The sequence below is a fragment of the Neomonachus schauinslandi genome, chromosome 4 (assembly GCF_002201575.2).
Source record: "Neomonachus schauinslandi chromosome 4, ASM220157v2, whole genome shotgun sequence".
NCBI lineage: Eukaryota > Metazoa > Chordata > Mammalia > Carnivora > Phocidae > Neomonachus > Neomonachus schauinslandi.
In genome coordinates, this window is record NC_058406.1 from 168,713,253 (window position 1) to 168,736,971 (window position 23,719).

General features: G+C 36.9%; 2 protein-coding genes across 2 annotated transcripts in view; one reads left to right on the plus strand and one right to left on the minus strand.

The window, feature by feature from the left end:
* MRPL13 (mitochondrial ribosomal protein L13) overlaps positions 1–6,830 on the minus strand; it is a 49,460-nt gene extending 42,630 nt beyond the window's left edge. Inside the window, exons 1-2 of the mRNA XM_021688408.1 lie at positions 6,697–6,830; positions 2,447–2,570 (exon numbers count right to left, since the gene is read on the minus strand). Coding sequence (XP_021544083.1) covers positions 2,447–2,570; positions 6,697–6,816 — 244 coding nt within the window. The 5' untranslated portion in view covers positions 6,817–6,830. The remainder of the gene's footprint in view (positions 1–2,446; positions 2,571–6,696) is intronic.
* A 228-nt stretch (positions 6,831–7,058) lies between these two features.
* Positions 7,059–23,719, plus strand: part of LOC110578917 (MDM2 binding protein) — a 71,187-nt gene continuing 54,526 nt past the window's right edge. The window contains exons 1-9 of the mRNA XM_021688435.1: positions 7,059–7,216; positions 8,041–8,121; positions 12,189–12,262; positions 12,358–12,506; positions 14,352–14,410; positions 16,739–16,883; positions 18,107–18,224; positions 21,182–21,316; positions 22,916–23,010. Coding sequence (XP_021544110.1) covers positions 7,099–7,216; positions 8,041–8,121; positions 12,189–12,262; positions 12,358–12,506; positions 14,352–14,410; positions 16,739–16,883; positions 18,107–18,224; positions 21,182–21,316; positions 22,916–23,010 — 974 coding nt within the window. The 5' untranslated portion in view covers positions 7,059–7,098. The remainder of the gene's footprint in view (positions 7,217–8,040; positions 8,122–12,188; positions 12,263–12,357; positions 12,507–14,351; positions 14,411–16,738; positions 16,884–18,106; positions 18,225–21,181; positions 21,317–22,915; positions 23,011–23,719) is intronic.

Genomic DNA, 23,719 nt, shown 5'->3' on the forward strand with positions numbered 1-23,719 from the left:
GGCTCCCTGCTCGGCGGGGAGCCTGCTTCTCCCTCTGACCCTTCCCCCTCTCATGTGCTCTCTGTCTCTCTCATTCTCTCTGTCTCAAATAAATAAATAAAATCTTTAAAAAAAAAAAAAGAAAAAGAATAGAGAAGCTGTTAATTGAGATTGGGAAACTAGAAGTAACAGGTTGGTTTGGGTGGGGGAAATCAGGAAGTATGACACCTCCAAGTTAAACACACATTAACATGCTGGAGATGTCTACTAGACACCTAAGAAGATTTGCTGAGTAGAAATGTGGTTATGTGAGTCTGGAATACAGGGAAAAGGTAAAAAAATGAAGATATAAATTTGGCAGCTATAAGCATAATAGAAGATAGAGATATGAAACTGAATGTGATTGCTTAAGGAATGTGAAGGGGTCCAAGGAGCAGGTTCCAGGGCACTCCTAATTTTTAATGAGAGAAGACTGGGAAATTGGAAAGTTGAAAAGAACAAAAGGTGGGCGCCTGGGTGGCTCAGTTGGTTAAGCGACTGCCTTCAGCTCAGGTCATGATCCCAGGGTCCTGGGATCGAGTCCCGCATCGGGCTCCCTGCTCTGCGGGGAGCCTGCTTCTCCCTCTCCCATTCCCCCTGCTTGTGTTCCCTCTCTCGCTGTGTCTCTCTCTGTCAAATAAATAAAAAAAATCTTTAAAAAAAAAAAAAAGAAAAGAAAAGAACAAAAGGAACTGTGAAGGAGGAGTTAGCAAGAGAATGCATCCAAGAACAAATGGAGAATGTGTTTAAGAAGAAAGTTCTTTACATGAAAACTAGCCCGAACTCCCCAAAAGGGTAGCTGCAAGAAGAAAATAAGGATTATTCTATATTAAAAGGACTAAAGAAACATAACAACTGAAGGCAATACAAAAACCTTGGTTGGATTCTGGTCTTAAAAAAAGGTAACAGCTATAAAGGACATTCTTGGAACTATTAAAGAAATTTGAAAAGGCACTGGACATTAAATCATACAATTAAATTATGTTTGTTTTGTTATGTGTGATAAGGGCATTTTGGTTACACAGGGGAGTATTCTTATTCTTAGGAGACACATGCTGAAGTATTCAGGGGGATTTATTATGACATCTGCAACTTATTTTCCAATGATTGAGTAAAAAATTATATGTTAAATTATATGTTAAAATGTTAGTAACTGTGTAATCTAGGTGGAGGGTATAATTCACTGTACTATTCTTTGAGCTTTTCTGAAAATGTGAAAACTTTCACAGTAAAAGTTATAAAAATGTAAAGGACAAATAACTCAGTGGAAATATGGGCAAAAGACATGTATAGACATTTCACAGAAGAAGAAATGATAAAAGGCCAATAAAGAGAAAAAGATACATAGCACCATTTGCAATCAGGACAATGCAAAACCATCAGGAGAGTGTATTTCACATCTACCAGAACAGTCAAACTTAAAGAGAATGAAAACATCAATGTTACTGAAGATGAGGGATAATACAAACTCTGGTAGGACATCAGCGTCAAGACTAACTACTTTCCCAAACCCAGTAACTCCTGTGCTGTAAACAGACCTTGGAGAAACTCATCCACATATGCACTGGAAAAAAGGTACAAGAATACTGACAGTAGTATTGTTTGTAATGGTAAAAGAAAAAAAAAAATTGGAAATAACCCAAATGTTGAGCGTATGGGTATTTATTTCATCATCATTATAACTGTTAATTTTCTTTAAAATATTACCTATATTTAAATATTAATTTATCTATATCTACACACTGTATATGTAACTTCATGTTTCAAAAAGCTAAAACTACGATCAATTGCCAAAAATGGTGTTGACAGGTCAAACAAGATGAAGAGTAAGAGCTAACACCTAGATCTTGCTGGGTGGTCCCTGAAGTCCCAGGTTAAGTGAAGTCAATCAAAACTACGTGTAACAAGCAGAAGTCTTTTAGTATCAAAACAACTTTTTTCTTTTGTATTGGAAAAGGGTTACAGAAAATCAAATCTATCAATTAAAAACAGAAAGAGTAAACTTCCCATGTCCAGCTAGTTCTATCCATCTTCCTGGGGGAAAAGGTTTTTGGAAGAGAGGGCAAACTTATTTCTTCATTTTCAAAAATTCTCTATTCAAATGCACATCGCCATGTGAAGAAACATGTATAAGAGTGAACATATAATTTATAGTCCCAATCAGGATATCTGAGAATGAAAGGAGGGCTACAGATAATTTTGCTGTTGTAATGGCATAAAATGGGGTTGTCTCAGGCAAACTGGTCTGTATGGTTTTCCTATGAATAAGCCAAATTCATTGTAGTGCCCCAGTAGGTTTTTTGCTGAATGGAACAAGGGATCCCAGGAAAAAAAGAGGTCCTTAGAAGTAGTTCAGTCAGACTTCTTCAAGATTCTATTCTGGTATGAAAATTATGGTTACTAGTGACAGATCTAAAATGATACTCACTCAGTTGATGGTATATAGGTTTATGCAATCCTTGAAGTTTAACTGATGCCAAAGCAGCCAGTTTGCCAGGGGGCTGCATTTTCCCATCTAAGAGATACCAAACCCGAGCAAAAGTGGCCCATTGCTAGGGGAAAAAAAAATTTAAAAAGAGAGAAAACAAAGAAAATTCTAATTAAAATGGAAATAATCAAGTTTATTATTATATACCATCATGAGTATTCTACAGTTAATATTAATAATAAATCAATCACAAAGAGCCTTCATTTTGTATTCATTTCTATTTCTGGAAAAGGAGGGTCTTTTTTCATTATACAAAGATTAACACAGTAATTTTTCCTGCCTGCTTTTCTATCTGCAATATGGATGATGCTTTATTTAAAACATTTCAAAGATATATTTTCCTTTATATTATGACTTTTTTTGTATCACATAAAATAGAATCTGGAATGGTAATGAGAAACTCTTATGAAAGTAGAAACTGTTTATAAAAGTCTTCAAAAATATTTTGAGACTAATAGATATTAAATTGAAAGATGAGTGACCAACTGAGAACTGAAGACCATTCAGAAGTTCAATTCCATGGGAGAATACAGTAACAGAATATAGCTGGACAAGTATAGATGGATGATGTTGAATAAACTTAAATTTTAAGTAGCTGCTTTAGACATCTTTAGGCTGCCTCAGGCATAAACCACTGTCTTTGCAGTATCCATCAGTAACTTCAAACTCTAAGAAAATTCCAGCCCAGAAAGATCTCAACCAGATGTTTTCTCTGTGCATATACACAAGTTGCTGAACAATGCTGGAAAAAATACAACAAGGCTAACTTGTTTTATTTTAAAATTACAAACTTCAAATCGGCTTATAAACTGCTCACCATTTCTGTTTTTCTCTCTCACTTTTCTAGTTTCTACTTTGCTCTCCTCACATATCTTTTGTCAGATTTATCTCTTAAGTATTTCACACATATTTTTAAAAATTTTTTATTGTTATGTTAATCACCATATTACATCATTAGTTTTTGATGTAGTGTTCCATGATTCACTGTTTGCGTATAACACCCAGTGCTCCATGCAGAACGTGCCCTCTTTAATACCCATCACCAGGCTAACCCATCCTCCCACCCCCCTCCCCTCTAGAACCCTCAGTTTGTTTTTCAGAGTCCATATCTCTCATGGTTCGTCTCCCCTTCTGATTTCCCCCCCTTCATTCTTCCCCTCTTGCTATCTTTTTTTTTTTTTTTTAACATATATTGTATTATTTGTTTCAGAGGTACAGGTCTGTGATTCAACAGTCTTGCACAATTCACAGCACTCACCATAGCACATACCTTCCCCAATGTCTATCACCCAGCCACCCCATCCCTCCCACCCCCCACCACTCCAGCAACCCTCAGTTTGTTTCCTGAGATTAAGAATTCCTCATATCAGTGAGGTCATATGATACATGTCTTTCTCTGATTGACTTATTTCGCTCAGCATAACACCCTCCAGTTCCATCCACGTCGTGTATTTCATATATTTTGACGTCACTGTAAATGGTATTGTTATTTTTAATTTAGATTTTTTTTTTAAAGATTTATTTATTTATTTGAGAGAGAGAGAGAATGAGAGACAGAGAGCATGAGAGGGAGGAGGGTCAGAGGGAGAAGCAGACTCCCCGCCGAGCAGGGAGCCCGATGCGGGACTCGATCCCGGGACTCCAGGATCATGACCTGAGCCGAAGGCAGTCGCTTAACCAACTGAGCCACCCAGGCGCCCTTAATTTAAATTCGATTGATTGTTGCTAGTATATGGAAATACACTTCATTTTTTGCATGCTGCTCTTATACCTGCAACCCTGCTAAACTTATTTATCAGATCTAGTAGCTTTTCTTAGATTCCATCTGATTTTTTACATAGAAAATCATGTTCTTTGCAAATAAAGACAGCTTTTAGCCCATACCCTTTCCCTACTACTCTCAGTTTAGGACTAACTAAGAAAAATTCAAACAGTGGGAACTGTATAGGACAATCTTTTGTCTTCAATAAATTGCAAAGGAAAAAAAATAGGAAAAAGAACCGATTTATTAAGAGAGAATTAAAAAACAGGAAATTATTACATTCTGGATCCTAAAACCAAAGGAACAGTAAAAATATTATGTATTTCTTTTTTTAAAATATTTATTTATTTGACAGAGAGAGATTGAGAGCAAGAGGAGGGGGGAGAGGGAGAGGAAGAAGCAGGCTCCCTGCTGAGCAGGGAGCCCAATGCAGGGGTTGATCCCAGGCCCCAGGATCAAGACCTGAGCTGAAGGCAGAAGCTTAACTGGCTGAGCCACCCAGTTTTTATGTATTTCTATATTTTATGTATTTTTATGTTTTCTATATTTTTATTTTATGTATTTCTGTAACAAATTTTATGTATTTCTATAACATATATGAGAAAATTGAACATATACTACTCATTTGAGATTAAGGAATTATAATTAATTTTTCTTTTGTCTTTGATAAATGGTATTGGGATTATAGTTTTTAAAAGAATCCTTATTTTGTAGAGAACATATTGAATTATTTACTTATGAAATAACAGGAGTCTGAGATTCACCTCAAATTCATAAGGAAAGGTAAGAAGTGAATGGAGGTACAGAGGAAATAATATTGGCTATGAGGTTTTGAAACTGGGTGATACCTACTTTTATATGTGATTGAAATTCTCAATAATAAAGTTAAAGAACAACAACAACAAACCCTCCTGACCTCACTTAGCCACTGCTTCATTTCTTTCCTCTCCTTTGTGGCAACATTTTTCCAAAGAGGTTGTCTTTATTCCTCATTTCTCTCTTCAACCTACTCCAACCTGTCTTTTGCCCTCCCACACTCATCGCCCTCACTCTACCGCCTGCCAAAGTTACCAGGACCTTCATGTCACTAAGTCCACTGTTCAATTCTAAGCTTCAGTATAGGTGATCACTTTCTCCTCCTGGGTATTCTTTCCTCACTTGATTTCCAGGACACCACCCTCTGCTGGTTTTTTTTTTTTTCCTACTTTGCGTCTTCTCTTACCTCTTGCCTCTGAAATGTTGAAATGTCCCAGAATTCAGTTCTTGGTCCTTCTCTCTTCTCAATACACACTTCCTCAAAGACTACAACCAGACTCATGTGTTGAAAGGCCATTTTCATGCTTAGCACTCTCAAATGTAGAAATTTACATCTCTAGCCTGGACCTTTTCCCCCCAACTCTACACTTGTATTCAATTGTCCACTTAGCCCCTGCCCCACAGTGCTTTTTAAACCATATGTAGCAAAGACTAGTTTTTCCCCATTCCATTGCAGATCAATTATTCTGACTAAAGATAACCCCAAACTTTGTTTAAAAAAATTAAAATACTGCTATATCATCAAGTTGCTATAAAAGTTTTAAAATGTTTAAGCTTATTTCCTGTATATGGCTCATCCAGGAGAGGTAACAAACAGTTCAAGAAAGCAATCATACTTGGAGCAGAACTTGGCTAAGAAGCATCTCAGACCAACATACCCAAAACTGAACTGCTCTTCCACCTGAAACCTGCTTCAATTTCAGTCTTCCGTATCTCAGCTGACGGCACACCCTTCCAGTTACGGAAACAAAAAACCTTGGAGTAACCCTTGTTTCTTCTTTTGTTAGCTCACATTCAATTCTTCAGGAAATCCTTCTGGCCCCACCTTCAAATAGAACCTGACCACTTTTCAACACTCATCGCCCTCACTCTACCACCTGCCAAAGTTACCGGGACCTAGTTTGGTTTGTGCCACCATCATGTCCAGCCTGGATTACTGCAGTTGGTCTCCAAACAGATTCTTTGTTTCTATCTTCCATCAATCCCCATCTCTGAACAGTCTAAACTCAGCGGCCAGAGTGCTCCTTTTAACACCTAATGACATCATGGCTCCTGGCTCCAAATCTTTCAATGGATCCTCATTTTACTCAGTAACGAACAAATTCTCACAATGATCTACAATGCCCTATCTGATCCTCCTTATTATCTCTGACCTTCTCTCCGAATACCCTTTCCGGGGCGGGGGACATGCAAAGGGCTGGCTGAAAAGAGAAGAGTGCCAAGAGAACAGCGAGCAGTAGCCAGAATCACGACCCTCGTATATGCTTTCCCGAGGCATCCTGGCTTTCCTGTCGGCTTTCCTACCGACTCAGCATCATTAAATCCACCCGAGCCACTGACTTCCTTCTGCCGGTGTAATGAATTCCATCAAGCTACAAGAGTTCGAGCTCACCTGGGGTGCCTTAGAGAAACTCGACATGTCTCCCCCACCAGCAGGACCGTCCTTTTCCCAGGATCCAAGGCCAGACCTCAGCATCACTAGCCCGGCGGGAAACGTTACAAACCCAAGCATGACAGTTCCTAGGCCAGCCAGGCCTCGTCAGCTTCTCTGCTCTTCCTGGGTCTCCTCCAATCTTCCCATGGTCGCAGTTTCATCATGAAAGGAGGAAATAATGCAGCTATTGAGAGAATAACTCCCCAAAAGAACCCACCAGCCGGAAAAGCTGCAGCAAACAGACGAGGGCGCACAATTTCCAGCCGACCAAAAGTGGAAGGGAACCGGAAGTATATCAGTAGCGCGCGACTGTTTGGATGTGGAAACCGGGATTTGAAACAGTAGTTCAGCTCTAAGGAGATGGATCGGTACCTACTCCTTGTGATCTGGGGAGAAGGAAAAGTCCAGTACGCAGCGGGTGGGGAAGTGGAGCATGGGCCTGGGGAGTTTTCCGTGGAGGGTACCGAGAAGCTGCCGGGTAAGCGCGGGGCTGAGAAAGAGCGGGAACGGCTTGCGGGGAGGGAAGAAATTTAAGTTTGAGATCCAGTTCTGCAGGGGAAGGACCTATCTCGAGTTCTCCCGGGGATTTGCTTCTCTCTGGGATCGGCCCAATAAGGGCTGACAAATGTCGTTATCTTAATGGAAAAATAGGGACAAATTTGTGGATGCAAAATCCCAGCGCTCAGAAGTTCTTGGCACAGTAAAAATTTAACTGAACAATTCTCTGTGCTTTAGGAATGGAATGTCTGCTTGTTGGAAATATATGCATTCAGTAGTGTTTCCGCCTCCTGTGTGTTCCAAATGCAGGTAGTACAGAAAGGAACAAGATGTAAAAGGGGCTTACTCTCCTAAAGTTTACATCCTAATGGGAGGAGACATCCTACACATAAACTAAGCTAAAAAAAAAAAAAAAATTGGTAAATTTAAAACAATTGTAACCGTTTGAAATTGCACTCCTTTTTGGCGTTTCTGTCTAATCCGTATTCCATTTTATTTGTTTTGATTGGGCAAGCATTTTGAGGAGAAAATATATGTGGTTGTATACAGAGTATTGTGGTAGAGTTTCCCTTCTCCGCTTAAAGTTATTCTTTGCGGGGATTTTTGGATTTGTGTTAACTGGCTAGCATATACAAACTGGGCGCCTTTCTTCTCTGTTTGCATTTGATTTATTATATTGAAACTAGAAAATGTGTAGTTCTTTTATGTACCATATAATGTTCTTGAGAGTCTCTGATGGTGAAATTGGAATAGGCCTAGATTACATAACTCTTGAGCCCATTGAGTTAGTCTTTTCTTTTTCAGACTTAACAGCAGCAAATGTTTATCATCTCCTGAAAAGAAGCATTAGTGCTTCAATGAATCCAGAAGATAGTACTTTTCCCGGTAAGTATAGCACAAACCCCTTATTTCTCTGACACTGCATTTGTATTGGTAGTAAATTTAATTAATTTGGTCACTTAAAGTTACAAGAGATATTTGTTGACTGTGCATAAGCCACTGGGATAGGGAATTAAGGAAATACAAACCTGAAAAAGATGATATCCCTCTCATCTTGCTGCTTCAATGTAATCAAATTGTATGGAAATTACTTTAGGTTCTCAGCTTGACTTTTCCGTTTATGGGATTTTTTTGCCCATCTTTAGTTCCATATAAAATAGGGTAATGTGGCATTATTAGAAGGATTTGCGATTTTGTCCTGAGTACAAATACATTAATGCTTTTACACCCATTTCTTACCATTTTTTTCCACCTTACCTCTTAACAGATTCTCTTTAAAGCACTTCATAATTGTTAAACACAGTGATCCTTTCTCCATTCTTATCTGTTTTAACTTTTTCTAAGTATTTGGCTTTTTTGACCGCACCTTTGCTTTTGTAAAAATCTTTTTTCCTGTGGTTTCTATTAGCATTATACAGATCCATCTATTTATTTTTTGATAGTTATCTTCTCTTTTACTTCCTCTTCTTGGCCTCTGAGAGTGTCTTTCACAGGCTCAGAGAAAAGAGATAACCAAAACAGGCCAAGGCCTAAAAGCTGAAGGAAGCTTCTGGAGATGCTAGGGATAGGGTGCTCATTTTGATAACGTAATTCTCATGACTGTACTGTCTGTTCCTTTCTCTCTTCTTTCATTAGAGAACCTCTTGTCTGTCAGGTTTAAACTGTCACCCTGGGGAAGTTATTTCTAATGTTTTGTGCTGCCGTAGTCCATTTGCCCAGTTGCAGTAGTACTCATTAAATTTTCAAGCTGGTATAATTTAAGTCAGTACTGCTATTACTGCAAGAAAGATTTTCTTTCACTTGTGCCTTGAAAGTATACATTAAAGAGCTATTGGGAGCATTCTAGGAATTCTGGTGATAAATTTCACTTCCTGTTTGGGTGGATAGACATTTCTTATCCAGGCATTCCTTGTTTGCCCAGTAATCTGGGACTATGTAAGTGATTGCACACTGAAACCATGCTAAGCAATCCTAATAGGGAAAAAAATCACAATTGTTCCATGACATTTTTTGTCAAAACATTAAAAAGTCTCTCACTGTTGGTTATACATGTAGAAGAAATGGGGGAAAAAAACCCCAGTAAAACTAATAGTTATTTCAAAGGCTGTAATTTGAAGCATTAGAAGCATTGAGAATTAAAGTGTTTATTCTTCTTCTTCGTCTTTTTTTTTTTTTTTTTAAAAACTTTTTCAGAAGTAGTGTGAATAGTTCTTGTCACTTTCTTGTCATCATACAACTTAGGATATAGAGTGAGCATCTCCTCTGTGTTTCGGTGAATTGCTGTACTCCCAAGTTTGTATTAGCTTCCAGTGTTTTATCCTTTGCACTTTGAATGTCCTGAAATATCTCTGAGTTCCTTTAGTGCAAAGGTATTTGCCAACGTCATTTTTCTCTGAGACGTCTTCATCCTTTTCTTCACAATGTTTTTTATCACAGCAGCTATTTCTAGAATCCAATTACATTAGATTTGAATATCACTTTGTGTTTTTTGCTGCGCTTTCATCTTTTTTTTTTTCCTTTTGCCCATTTCCTCTTACCATTATCCAATTCTCTATAATATGTGGATTTAGCACTGGGAGACAAGAAGGAAACACAATTACATACTTGTCCTCTATTCATATGAACTGAATAACAGATGTGCAGTGACCAATCAACAAACTTGGAAAGTAGCAATGCGATTGGTCACTGATCATGATACACATCTTTGATTTATGTAGTGATTTGCGATCCGAGAAGCTAGCAGTGACGTTTTACTTTATGCAATTATGGTTAATTAATAAACCTTGGTAACTGGAGTTTGAACCAATTTTGGGGGGGACCAGGAGTTATTGAAACCATGGTAACTGAAATCTGCATATCAGAACCATGCAAAGAAAGAACTGCTCATATTGAATTTCTTACCCTGGGAGCATTATTGCTTTCAGTAATATGGCAAGTTTGAGAAACTGGAAGTGCATTATGATTATAATTGAGCTAAGGCTGGAAAGGTAGGCATAGCTATATGGAGGACTTTGTAAATCATGTCGGGGTGTTTGGACTTTATCATAATAATAATTAGCCATTAAAGGCTTTAATGAAGGAAGAGACGTGCCATCTGTGTTAGTGAAGTATTCTGGCTACAGTAGAGTAGACAAATTTGAGAAAAGTGTAGTTATGGAGGGGCTGCTGCAGAAGACCAGCTGAGAAATAAGAGAGGCAGTCAGGGTAGAGGAAAATGGATAGATCTAAAGGAAATTATAGAGGTAGAATCCACCTGACGGGGTGTTGCACTGGTGTGACTTGGGAGAAGGGAAGAGGAGAAAGCAATCAAGAGTGACGTTAGGTTTCTGGCTTGGCTACAGTGTAGATGGTGGCATTTAGTGAGGTAAGAGAATTAGGTTTTGAGGGACTAGGACAAGTCCAGTTTAGAACATGTAAATACTCTAAACAGTTGCCTGTAAGATGTCAAAGTGAAAATGTTTTGTAAAAGTTGGATACCTGTGTCCAGAACTCAAAAGGCTGGAGATAAAAAAGATTATAGAATCATCAATATATAGATGTCAGTTCAAGCTGTGAGAAAGGATGGGATTTATGGACAGTGAAAAGAGCAGAAAATTTTGAACTGAATCCCAGTATTTAAAGGAACTGAGCACTGGTTTTTAAAGGCATGAGGAGCACCTGGAAAGATAGCTTCCACAGAAGCCAAGTGTTTTAAGGGAGAAAGATGACAACTGTGTCATCTTTGATTCCTTTCTTACTCTTATGTTGAGAGGTCAAGTAACAACAGCCGTAAGAGCTGCCACGTTTAGTAACATGCTAGTTATTATTGCCTTTAGGGGGTGTAGTTACAGTGGCATATTGGAGACAAAAAAAAAAAAAAAAAGATTGAAATGGATTTAGAGGGGAGTAGAAAATGTGATGAGGAAATAGGGACAGTCAAGTGTAGACAATGCTACAGTTTATCCTTGAAGAAAAGTAAAGAAATAGTACTGTCTAGCAAAGGGAGGTGATTTAAAGGAGTTTTTTTTTTTTTCCTCTAACTTGAGGAATATCTGTGCAAACTTAAATGCTAATGGGACGGAACTGACAGAGGAGGAGAGCTTGAAGGTGCAAGAAAGATCGTCTAATCAGGGGTTTGGGGTCCCAGTGGAAGTCTGAGGGATAACATTGAATTGAAAGGGCAGTACTCCTCATGTACTCACAGAAAGTAATGAGGAAAGACTAATGGGAATGCGAGTAATGTCCTATGTTTCCTGACAGCATGTTTGGGAGTAATTACCTAATAATGATTTCTATCTTCTTAAGGAAGTAGGAGGTAAAGTCTTTTGCTGAGGCTGTTGGCAGAAAGCGGTAATTAGCACTTAGCATGTTACCTAGCTCCCAGGAGTTAAGCTTCATTTCTCCTCTCTCCTGTGAATCCAGTTTCTTTACATAGTTCTACATTCTTCGTGGCTCTAGATTGACATGCACCCTGGAGATGACCCTTAAGTTCACATCCTCATGTAACATTCTGGTCTCCAAGAAGAGAATCCTCCCTACGTTTAGGCTGTAGTTGTATCTCCTCTCTCTCTAGCCAGGATGAACCAGACCTTCATGGTCTTTGAAGAGGGGATCATTTTTCCTAAAATGACTTACACACTTTTGTGTGACTCAACAGTAATTGAGTGGGTGTATTTTTTTCGTAGACTTTAGTGTTTAAAATGGTGAATAAAATAGTATGGATTTTGATTTTGACAAAATAAAAGTATTCATTGTGAGTGAATAATTTTGCTCTTTAGGCAGATTGTTCTTTTGAATTTTTATAGATTTTAAAAAGATCCACGTTATATGTAAATGCGTAGATACACACACACATATCTTAAAGAACTATATAATATGTATCAAAAATTATATAATTCTTTACGTATATATGCTATAACATCTGCTTATTTGTGGTATGCCTTTCTTCTAATAATCATGGTTTTGTTTTCAAGCATGTTCGGTAGGCGGTATACCTGGTTCCAGGAAGTGGTTCTTTGCAGTGCAGGCAATATGTGGATTTTATCAGGTAACAGAAATGAAAAAATAACCATTAGTAAATGTCTTTGTTAATATAAATAATTTCAGGAACCCATCATTTAATGCAGTCTTTTCATGTATTAGTTTTGCAGTTCTGACTGGGAAGAGATACATTTTGGTATGGAAAAAGATGAAATTGAAGATGTTCTTCAAACAAATATCGAAGAATGTTTGAATGCTGAGTGTTTTGAGGAAGAAGATAGTAATAGCAGAGAATCATTATTCATGGCTGAGTATGCTTATAATAGCTTACTTTCTATAATATCTTTCTATAGTATCTGTAAAATACTTAATATTAGACAGTATTTTAGCCACAAGAGTGAAGGTTAAATGTTTTAGCTATCAAAAGGGAATTTTAGTTAACTGAAATTGTCAATTCTTTATCTTGGAAGATAGGCAATTTGGGCCTTTTATTTGAATAAAACTATTTAAAATGGAAAATGGGCATCTGAAAATGTTTAGTTTCTCAAGCTGAGAAAATTGCAGGAATCATAAAAAGTGATACTCTAATTAATATGTCACTCTCCCTTTTTTTTTTAAGATTTTATTTATTCATTTGAAAGAGAGCAAGCACAAGCAGGGGGAGCAGCAGACAGAGGGAGAGAGAGAAGCAGGCTCACCCAGCAGGAGCCCTACGCAGGGCTCAATCCCAGGACCCTGGGATCATGACCTGAGTTGAAGGCAGACGCTTAACGACTGATCCACCCAGGCGCCCCAATATGTCACTTTCTTAAAGATGAATTCTGCCTGATTATGAATTTTAAGAGCTTGACTAGAAACTTTATTTAAGATTAATAACTGGCATTCAAACTCAAATTCTAAAAGTATGATTTTCATTTTGCTATTTGAGGTTGAAATATATGATTTCGTCAATTTATGTATATCTTGAACATTTAGACACCTTTAAAATGCATAGGGTTTCTGAGGATTATATAGACCATTGGGTTCACTTTCAGGTTTTTTGAATTGTGGTATAATATACAAGTTGGTACAAGTTGGTCCAGGTGATGTAAGTTGTGATTATTTTTTTCTTCATAAAATAGCCCATCTTTGACTCATAATTAATACCTTTCATTTTAGTCTTCCACAGTATTTCATTACAAAATCCCACTTTTGTTTGTTGCAGGAGTCACATATTACAATATTTCTATAAATTACTGGAGACTTTAAAAATTCTGTTTTCCTCTTTTCAAATTATATTTGTATGATTAATGAAAGGAGATCTTGTAGAACTGAGCAAAGGTTATTGAACCAGGAGTCATTAGAGGTAGTTTCTAGTTACATGATCGTGGGCCAGTCACTCCATTTTTCTAGTCCTTTATTTTCTCGTCCATAAAGGGTTGAGATCCTTTCAGGTGATTTCTAAGGTGCCTGCCAGCCTTAGAGTTCTTATCATCCCATGTTTCCCACCATTACTAAAAGAGTGTAAATGTAATTATTTCTAGTAAGTGACCTAATAATTATTTCCACAAGAGGGAGCTTGAAAACTATTTTTTAACATAACATGCCTTAGGTTTTCTAGACAATGGCAGGTTTGTAATAAAGGATTTAAGTAACTTTATGTTATATAATAAATGTTTGAGAAAAAAATCATCATTTGGATAAAATGAAAAGATTTTGAAGAATTGGAGGACATCATCATATTTTCCACCCAGGGCTGTAGTATGCCATTCAGAGAAAAGCAGTAGCCTTCTTTATTAAACCCTTAGCAATACTTACTTTTAGGGTTCAGAAAAATGTTTGGTCTACTAGTTATGATTTATGTTTAATATACTACATATAATTTAGAGTTTTTTCCCCCCTCTTTTGTTAGTATTGTTTGTTTTTGATGGTGTGGTTAAAAACTTGGACTCAGTGTTTGAATCTTAGCTTCTATACCTACTAATTATGTGGCTGAGGCAAATTATTTAAAGGATAATAATAATAGTAGTGCCTCATGGATTGTCATGAAGACAAATAAGATAATGCATTTAACATACTTAATAGTGTCTGGCACATAGGTCCATTTAATTAATATTACCTATCATTATTATATGAAATGTGTGGGTGTGTTTTTCTAACTTACCCTTTTATTTTAGCCTATATGAAGAATCTGCAGAAAATTTGCATCAGCTGTCCGATAAACTTCCTGCTCCTGGTAATATTTTATGACTTTTCAATAATGTTTTTTAAAGATTTTATTTATTTATTTGACAGAGAGAGACACAGCGAGAGAGGGAACACAAGCAGGGGGAGTGGGAGAGGGAAAAGCAGGCTTCCCGCTGAGCAGAGAGCCAGATGTGGGGCTCAATCCCAGGACCCTGAGATCATGACCTGAGCCAAAGGCAGACGCTTAACTACTGAGCCACCTGGGTGCCCCATGTTTTCAATAATTTATATCTTATCTTATACTTTCTATGAATGAGTGATGAAATCAGTCTTTATGCTAGTGTCCTCACTTCTAATTTCGAAATTCAAAATGAAAAAAAATTTTTTTAGAGGGAGGGGAAGGACAGAGGGAGAGGGAGAGAGAGAATCTTAAGCAGGCTCCACACCCAGTACAGAGCCCAATGTGGGGCTTCATCTCAGGACCCTGAGATCATGACCTGAGCTGAACTCAAGAATCAGATGCTCAACCGACTGAGCCACCCAGGCACTCTGAAAAATAATTTTTTAATTGAAGTTGACACAAAACACACTTTAATAAAGTATATCACTGAGGCATTACAGTTCTCTTAATTGTTTTTTATTTAGTTAGACAGAAATTAGAACTTAGAAAATTAAATACCCATCTCCGTTTCCTTATGTAGTTATTACTGAGGAATGTTTCCACTACATACCATTGTTTTCCACAGTATGTTCTATAGAACACTAGTCCTATGAATACCTCTGGGAGAAAGAAGTTCTTCAACCTAGATCATTTGGATAACGTTCTTATAAGGTGTGAGGCCACTATATACATTATCAAATAGAAAGTTATACAGTAGGGGCACCTGGGTGGCTCAGATGGTTAAGCGTCTGCCTTCGGCTCAGGTCATGATCCCAGGGTCCTGGGATCGAGCCCTGCAACTGGCTCCTGGCTCATTAGGGAGCCTGCTTCTCCCTCTCCCTCTGCCTCTCCCCTGCTCGTGCTCTCTCTCTCTGTATCTCTGTGTCTCAAATGAATAAATAAAATCTTTAAAAAATAAAAAAAAAGAAAGTTATACAGTAAAAGAACCCGTTATTCAGCATTTTATTTTTAAAGATTTTATTTATTTATTTGAAAGAGAGGGTACAAGTGGTGGAGAGAGGGAAGCAGGCTCCCCACTGAGCAGGGAGCCGATGTGTGGCTTGATCCCAGGACCCTGGGATCATGACCTGAGCCGAAGGCAGCACTTAACTGACTGAGCCACCCAGGTGCCCCTACTCAGCATTTTTTTACAAAGCCCCCCCCCTTTTTTTTACTATAATGGAAAGCATATTTTATAAAATATTGCATCATACTATTCTGAAAGCTGTATTCTGTCTTAAATTTATCTTTCTTTGTGTCATTCAAGTAGCTGGCATCTAAAGTGAGGTACAATTTGGCATCTATAAATAATTTTGAAGGGCGTTCTTGAATATTGTCATCATTGAAAGTCATTTATTAAGCAGATATTTGTTGCATGTATTGTATGTCATGTACTAGGAGCTGAGTATATAATGATGAGTAAAGCATATGTGATTACCATGAAGGACTTGATAGCTCATCATCTAATCCTTATATTCAAGATCCTATTTTAGTGTAAAGATCCCACATGGAAAATAACTGAATACATAGATAAATAAACATCAGTTTTTTAAATGAAATGTGTCAAATTCAAAATATGCATTGAAACATATAGTTGCTGTTTTGGCAAATTAGAATGCTTTCATTATCAAATTTCTATTTGGTTTCTGTTTCATTTATATTATCTTGGTCCTTTGGTAAATTTATAATTTTATAAAATGTGAAGTTTCATGGAGTTATACTTTTTTTCTTAGGAACTAATGATGTTGTCAGTATAGTTGAGTTTTCTGAGTGTTTTATTGTCCTATACAAAGAAATAATTTATTTGAACATTACAATTTTATATTAATTCATTCCCTTTTGTATAAATTAAGTACAGAAAAATATACTGAAATTGCCCAGGTTTTTTTTCTTTGTTCAGTACAACAATAGCATTGATGATATCAAGAGCAATATATATAATTAAGCACTGGTGCATAATTGGCAAGTAATTATGATAGACTCCATTGTTTCCTGGCATATGCCAGCTATTTCAAGATAACATGGCTTTAAATCAATGATGAACATTTAGAAATTTTGAACTCCTAAAGATGTGTATTGTTTTGAAGAATTTCAGAACTTAAAGTTAAAATCCTTCTTTGTATTCTAAATAAATGTAAAATTCAATATTTTAGGGTACTATTTTGAGACATTTCTGATTTTCAGAAAAATTACGAAAATGCCTTATTCTCTTTCTAGGTAGAGCAATGATAGATATAATACTGTTGCCTTCTGACAAAGATCCTCCTAAATTGAAAGACTGTCTGCCTACTGTGGGAGCACTAAAACATTTGAAGGAATGGTATTCAGCAAAGATTACTATAGCAGGAAATCATTGTGAAATGTAAGCTGTTCTGTTTTTATTGGCTCTCAGTGTTATGTCTTTACAATTAGCATGGTATCCTGTTTTTAATAGACTTATGATTTGAAGTTTTTTTTTAATGTGACAAGATAGTTTTATGTCATACTGTTATTAGAGGTTTATCTATTGAGAAGAATCTAGATTTTTCTTGTTTCATACTTTATATTCCTGAGGTATTTAAGTTTTTAGTAAATATCATCAATGCTGTTTTTTTTTTTTTAAGATTTTATTTATTTATTTGAGAGAGAGAATGAGAGAGAGAGAGAGAGCATGAGAGGGGGAGGGTCAGAGGGAGAAGCAGACTCCCTGCCGAGCAGGGAGCCCGATGCGGGACTCGATCCGGGACTCCAGGATCATGACCTGAGCCGAAGGCAGTCGCTTAACCAACTGAGCCACCCGGGCGCCCATCATCAATGCTGTTTTATAACCATTATTGAGCATTAATTATCTAAACACACTGTGTGCTTTTAAATAAGTGTGTATTGTTCATTGAGCACCACGATGAATACCATGGATACATGGATACACAGGATTTGTTATGTCATATTTGTTTTTTTGTTTTATGTGCAATATAGAAAGAAGTCTATACGGTTGTGTTTTATGATATTTTAGTAAGGACCAATTGTATCCTTAAGGAAGTATTCAATTGGATTTATTAACTTCATGATTTTATTCATTTAACAAATGTTTATTGAGCACTGACTTTATGCCAAGCACAGCAATAGATGCTGGTTAGTTAAGAAAGCAAGATTTGATCTTGTTCATTGAAATACAGGGAGAAACAGGAGTGCTAATAGTCATGATCATCTGTGAGAAGTGCTACTATGGAATTCCATACAAAGCTGTATGAGAAAAATTTAGGAGAGCAGTTCTCCCTTTGAAGATAAAGGACTGATACTAAGTCTATGTGTGTGTGTACCTATGTGTATATCTGACACTTTTAAGCTAATAAGCAGTAATAGGAAAATCTGTACCTTCATCTGTAGTGTTAAGGGTAATTCCTCTTAACAGGGATATTGAGATTAAATGGACATGTAATAGTGACTCCCTCAGAGACTGACTTAAGGGATGTTCTATAATATTAGTAGATAAAAGCAGCAATAGAAACTGCATTTTTCCCTGTTAGGATTATAGTTAACTATAACCGTTAAATCTAAGGAAGATATAAAACCCTGTATTTAACCATCATAATCTTTTATTTATAGGAATTGTCAGAAAATTGCAGAATACCTCTCTGCTAATGTTGTATCTTTAGAGGATCTCAAAAATGCTATTGACTCAAAGGAATTATGGAGGGGAAAGATTCAGATATGGGAAAGAAAGGTAAGTGGATTTCTCAGTTATCACAGTTTGCAAAGCAGGCCTTTCAGCTTTATTTACAGCACAGATAATTTAAATGAACTTGAATGAAAATGTACCTTATAAAGATGTTCTAGAATAGCACTATCTAAGAATTTTCTGCGATAATAGAAATGTTCCACCCGTGCTAATACAGTAGCCACTGGCCTTATATTGCTACTGAGCACTTTATGTGTGATTACTTATGTGATTATTTCAACCAAAAAATAGAATTTTAAACTTTATTTTAATTATATAGTCACCGTGGTTATCTTTTGGACACTGCAGCTCTAGAATCTAACAGTCTTTTAAAAATATAGAATTTGGGGCGCCTGGGTGGCTCAGTCGTTAAGCGTCTGCCTTCGGCTCGGGTCATGATCCCAGGATCTTGGGATCGAGCCCCGCATAGGGCTCCCTGCTCGGCGGGAAGCCTGCTTCTTCCTCTCCCACTCCCCCTGCTTGTGTTCCCTCTCTTGCTGTGTGTCTCTCTGTCAAATAAATAAATAAAATCTTTAAAAAAAAATAAAAATAAAAATAAAAATAAAAATATAGAATTTAACATTAGTTGAGTTCATGTTGTTTATCCAAGACGCCTATTTCATTACATGTGTAAACTACTGGAAAGCTGCTTAGAACATCTTAACTATAATACCATTTTATTTTTTTTTTAAGATTTATTTATTTATTTTTAGGGAGAGAGTGGGAGAAGGGGGCGGGACAGAGGGAGAAGGAGAGAAATCTCAAGCAGACTCCTCACTGAGGGCAGAGCCCAATACTGGGCTCAGTCTTACAACCCTGAGATCATGACCTGAGCCAAAATCAAGAGTCAGACGCTTAACTGTCTGAGCCACCCAGGTATAATACTACTTTAAATGATCACTGCTCTCTACTAATCAGCTCTGATTTTGAACAATTTTTTTTAACCTCACAAGATCCCAGATTTTTCAACTACAAGATGAAAATATTGGATTAGTTCAACTTCTCTGATCTTAAATTTCTATGAGACTCCAATTCTATTTTGGCATCTTTTATGATGAATGAATATGTTGAGTGGCTTTTATAAGTTGTGTGCATGTTAAAGTAAGTATCTAGTATTTTATATATTTTTGAATATAGGTAAAACTAAAACAATAAAGTTTCTTGGAACGCCTGGCTGGCTCAGTTGGTTAAGCATCTGCCTTCAGTTCAGGTCATGATCCTGGGGTCCTGGGATCGAGTCCTGCATCGGGCTTCTTGCTCAGTGGGGAGCCTGCCTCTCCCTCTGTCTGCCGCTCCCCTGCTTGTGCTCTCCCTCTCTCTATATCTCTGACAAATAAATACATAAAATCTTAAAAATACCAAAAAACAATAAAGTTTCTTAATGTTTGTTCGGGGTGGCATGGGAGCATGAGTTGGGTCTTATATTTCTATAAAGATTTATTGCACTAATTACTAGATTTTTTTTCCTTTTCAATTCACCCTTAACTATGGCTTAATAAAACTTCTAATAAGGGGGCACCTGGGTGGCTCAGTTGGTTGAGCAACTGCCTTCGGCTCAGGTTATGATCCTAGAGTCCCTGGATCGAGTCCCCATCGGGCTCCCTGCTTGGCGGGGAGTCTGTTTCTCCCTCTGACCCTCCCTCCTCTCTCTCATTCTCTCTCTCTCTCAAATAAATAAATAAAATCTTAAAAAAAAAAAAACTTCTAATAAGACAATAGGAATTAATGTGATTGGGTCCTTCTTGCTGATTTACATGTTGCCTCATCCTTACTTTGGGAAAGTTCAATCTGCAGGTAAACCTTCTCTGCAAGTGGTTTTAATGTAAACAAACCACAGAGCCAGCTTGAAGCCTGTAGGATAGAATTAGCTAGGAGAATTGTTTTTGTACACATTTTTTGAAACTGCACGTTTGCATACACACAAATAATGGAGAGTTCTTTTCATGTGATTCTTTTATGAATAGGAAATTAAATGTTCATATCTCCACAAGATGAATTTAAAACTTGAAATCACTTGTTTTGGTGGAGAATAGCTTTTAGCATAGAGGCATTATAGTGATTAAAGACATAGATTTTGGAGTTAAATTGTCCGTATTCAAATCCCTACTCTATTTCTTGCTAGTTTTGTGTGACACATTGGGTAATAGTTAGCCTTTTGGTGCCACAGTTATCTTCACCTGTAAGATAGGGGTCATAATAGCTCCTATCTCATAGATTTTTATGAGGGTGAAATTACGTAAAGCACAAAGTAACCACTCATTAAATGTTAGTATCATTGTTTTGTTTTTTTTTTTTTAAAGATTTTATTTATTTATTTATTTGAGAGAGAGAGAATGAGAGAGAGCACATGAGAGGGGTGAGGGTCGGAGGGAGAAGCAGACTCCCTGCAGAGCAGGGAGCCCGATGCGGGACTCGATCCAGGGACTCCAGGATCATGACCTGAGCCGAAGGCAGTCGCTTAACCAACTGAGCCACCCAGGCGCCCTGTTAGTATCATTGTTACCATTACTATTAAGACCCCTACTATTACTGCTTCTACAGGAATTGATCTTTTCATCAACAGTTTATTTTGAAAGCAAACTATGTGTGAGGCTCTGTCCTAAGAATTTGTTTAAATAAGACAGACACGCTCTGTTTTTGCAGAACTTGCAGACTGATAGGAAGCCACATATTGAACAACTATATGTAAAGGAAATTGTTTGGCTCTGTGGTTGCACAGAATGGGCTTAATACATTCTTGTGGGCTGTTATAGGGCCAAAGAGAGCTTTTCATGAAAAGATCCATATGTAAGTTAAAACAGGAAGGATGTATACACAAATGGAAGAACCACATTTTGAGTTGAGGAATCAAAAATATATTTCCATGTGGTTTTCTTCTCAACTTTTACATTGCAATAAGATGTATTGGTCTTTGTAAGTTTATTCATGGTATTTCTAACTGTGTTCTTTTGGTTTCTTTTCAGTTTGGATTTGAAATTAGTTTTCCTGAATTTTGTTTAAAGGGAGTCACACCTAAGAATTTTGGTACATCTAATTTAAATCCTTGCATTCTTGCCAAAAGGGTAATACCATCAAAGGATAAGAACATTTTACCGAAGGTAATCTATGTTTAATTCATTTTGCAATCATTCATTCATGCATATTTTTGTTCTCATAAGATATGTTTGAATCTTAAAATTAACTTTTCTAATATATGTGCTTAAATGTGCTCACTGGCATAATTTTTATTATAATTATAATTAAGCGCTTAAATTATACTGTGTTACCAGCACTGAATGTTGAGAAAACTATCATTATTTTGTTTTTAAAATGGAATGATCCTAACTTTAGATCAGTATAGGCCTGAAACTTCCTTTGGTGAGGACTTTGCTATGGGACCTTTCTGAGACTCGGTTTGGAGGGAATATGATACACTGGAAAGAGAACAGGCTTTGATGTTAGGTAGACCTGGGTTTGAAACCTGGCTCTGTCACCTATAAGGTGTTGTAACCTGGGTAGATTGATTAACTCATTCGTGAAATGAAGACAGTAACACACTTACCTTACAAAGTTATTACGAAGGTTAAATGAGGAAAGGGATTACACTAACTGACATTTGCTTCATTCACGGTTTAAGAAGTATTGGTTTGTGTCCCATATCTCCATAGGGAGAAAGAGAGAGAGCACAAGCAGGGGGAAGAGCGGCGGGCAGAGGGAGAAGCAGGCTCCCGATAAGCAGGGAGCCCGATGTGGGACTCAATCCCAGGACCCCGGGATCATAACCTGAGCCGAAGGCAGTCACTTAACCGACTGAGCCACCCAGGCGCCCCAATATATTCTTTTCTAAAGATTATAAGATTGATGACTTCAGTGTCTCTTCTTTCATAAGACACCATTCAAGTATGGATAATATATTTAAGTTTTGCTGTTATGGACGGGAATCTTAGGGTACAATCTATCTCTCTCTCTCGTGTGTGTATTTATGTGTACATATACACATAATTAAAGATGGTGAAATTACTCAGCTTTCTGCAAAGTTTAAAACTTTGGGTAGTCTCCTCAAAATGTGTTTGCTTTTCTTTACCCTTCTTGTGAAGTATTGTAGCTTCAACTTCTAAAATATCTGTCCTCCTTCACTAGCTCACTGGTAGCTTAGTTTTAGACTCTGCCCAAAGAAACACTGCAATTTTATTTCTCTGAGTGGAGCTCTCTTTGTTAATTAGGACTCTTGGCTTCACTAGCTCTCTTAACTTCTTCAGCATTTCTTTCAAGGATTTTTTTTTTTTTTTTTAATCTCAGCACACCACTCAATCTAAGTTCATTCTGGAGAATCTTCTCTTTCTATCTCTCAGCCTTGCAAACGCTCTAAGTTTGTTTCTTCAATATCCTAGCTTCTTGGGTCACCTGTCTTGCTGAAAATAAATAGGAAAAGTTGAGAACTCTTGTCTTCCTTTGCTTGCCTCTTTCCAGACTCATTTTCCCTCTGTTAAAACTCTTCAGTTACTAAGAAATCTCTATGTCTGTCTCTACTCTGAAAGGTAGAATTAAAATGGAAGAAATTCTTGTCTGCTATAGAGGATTTAATATTTGGCTTGCATAATGTGTAAACACCTGCTTTTAAAGATCGATTTTAAAGTTTTAAACTCTGATCACTAATTTGTTCACTTTTATTTTATTTGTAGAATTTAAAGTATTACATAATCTTATTTCTTTCATAGGTTTTCCATTATTATGGCCCTGCTTTAGAATTTGTGCAGATGATAAAATTATCAGATCTACCCTCCTGCTATATGTCGGACATTGAATTTGAGTTGTATCCTTTTATTTACATGTTCATTTTAGATTACATTTTCTGTGTCAGGTAGAATGTTTCCTCCACATTTAGATATTTGACCATGCTGGGGTTTTTTCTTTAATAATATTCAGTATATTTTTCATTGCCATGGCTTTAAGAGAAGCTCTACAACTTTCAAAAGGAAAAAAATCTTCCTTCAAGTACTATATGCTCCTAGAATAGGCAGAAGACTTTCTGGTATTGCTACTCATTGCTAATGGGGTAGGGAGGATGGAGAAATGTCAGGAATATGTGGAGAAAAACTGAGTAATTTATATACTCCTGAAATGTGCAGATGTTTCTGTTGCCATCAGCAGGCTGGATATATAAGCACCAGTCCACTGTATCTTTTTATATACTTAAGTAAATACAAATGCTGTCTCATGTATCTGCAAATATTCGACATATTTTAGACTGTCTTTTAAGAAAAGGATTTTTAGAAATACACCTAAGAACAGAACATTTTATATAAAAAGAAATTGTTGCCTGGATTTGGAACTCTAGCATGGTGTTCTTAAATTTTTGTGTAGAAACTATAGTTTTTACAAATCTCTTTTTCTGGTGGTTTATAGGGATGCTCTTCATAGAAGCACTTTTTTCTTGGTATATTTTCAGCATTAGAAAAATTCTTTTCCTTAAGGGGAGGAGCAATTGTGAATTCCTACAGTTAAAATTTTTAATAAATTAA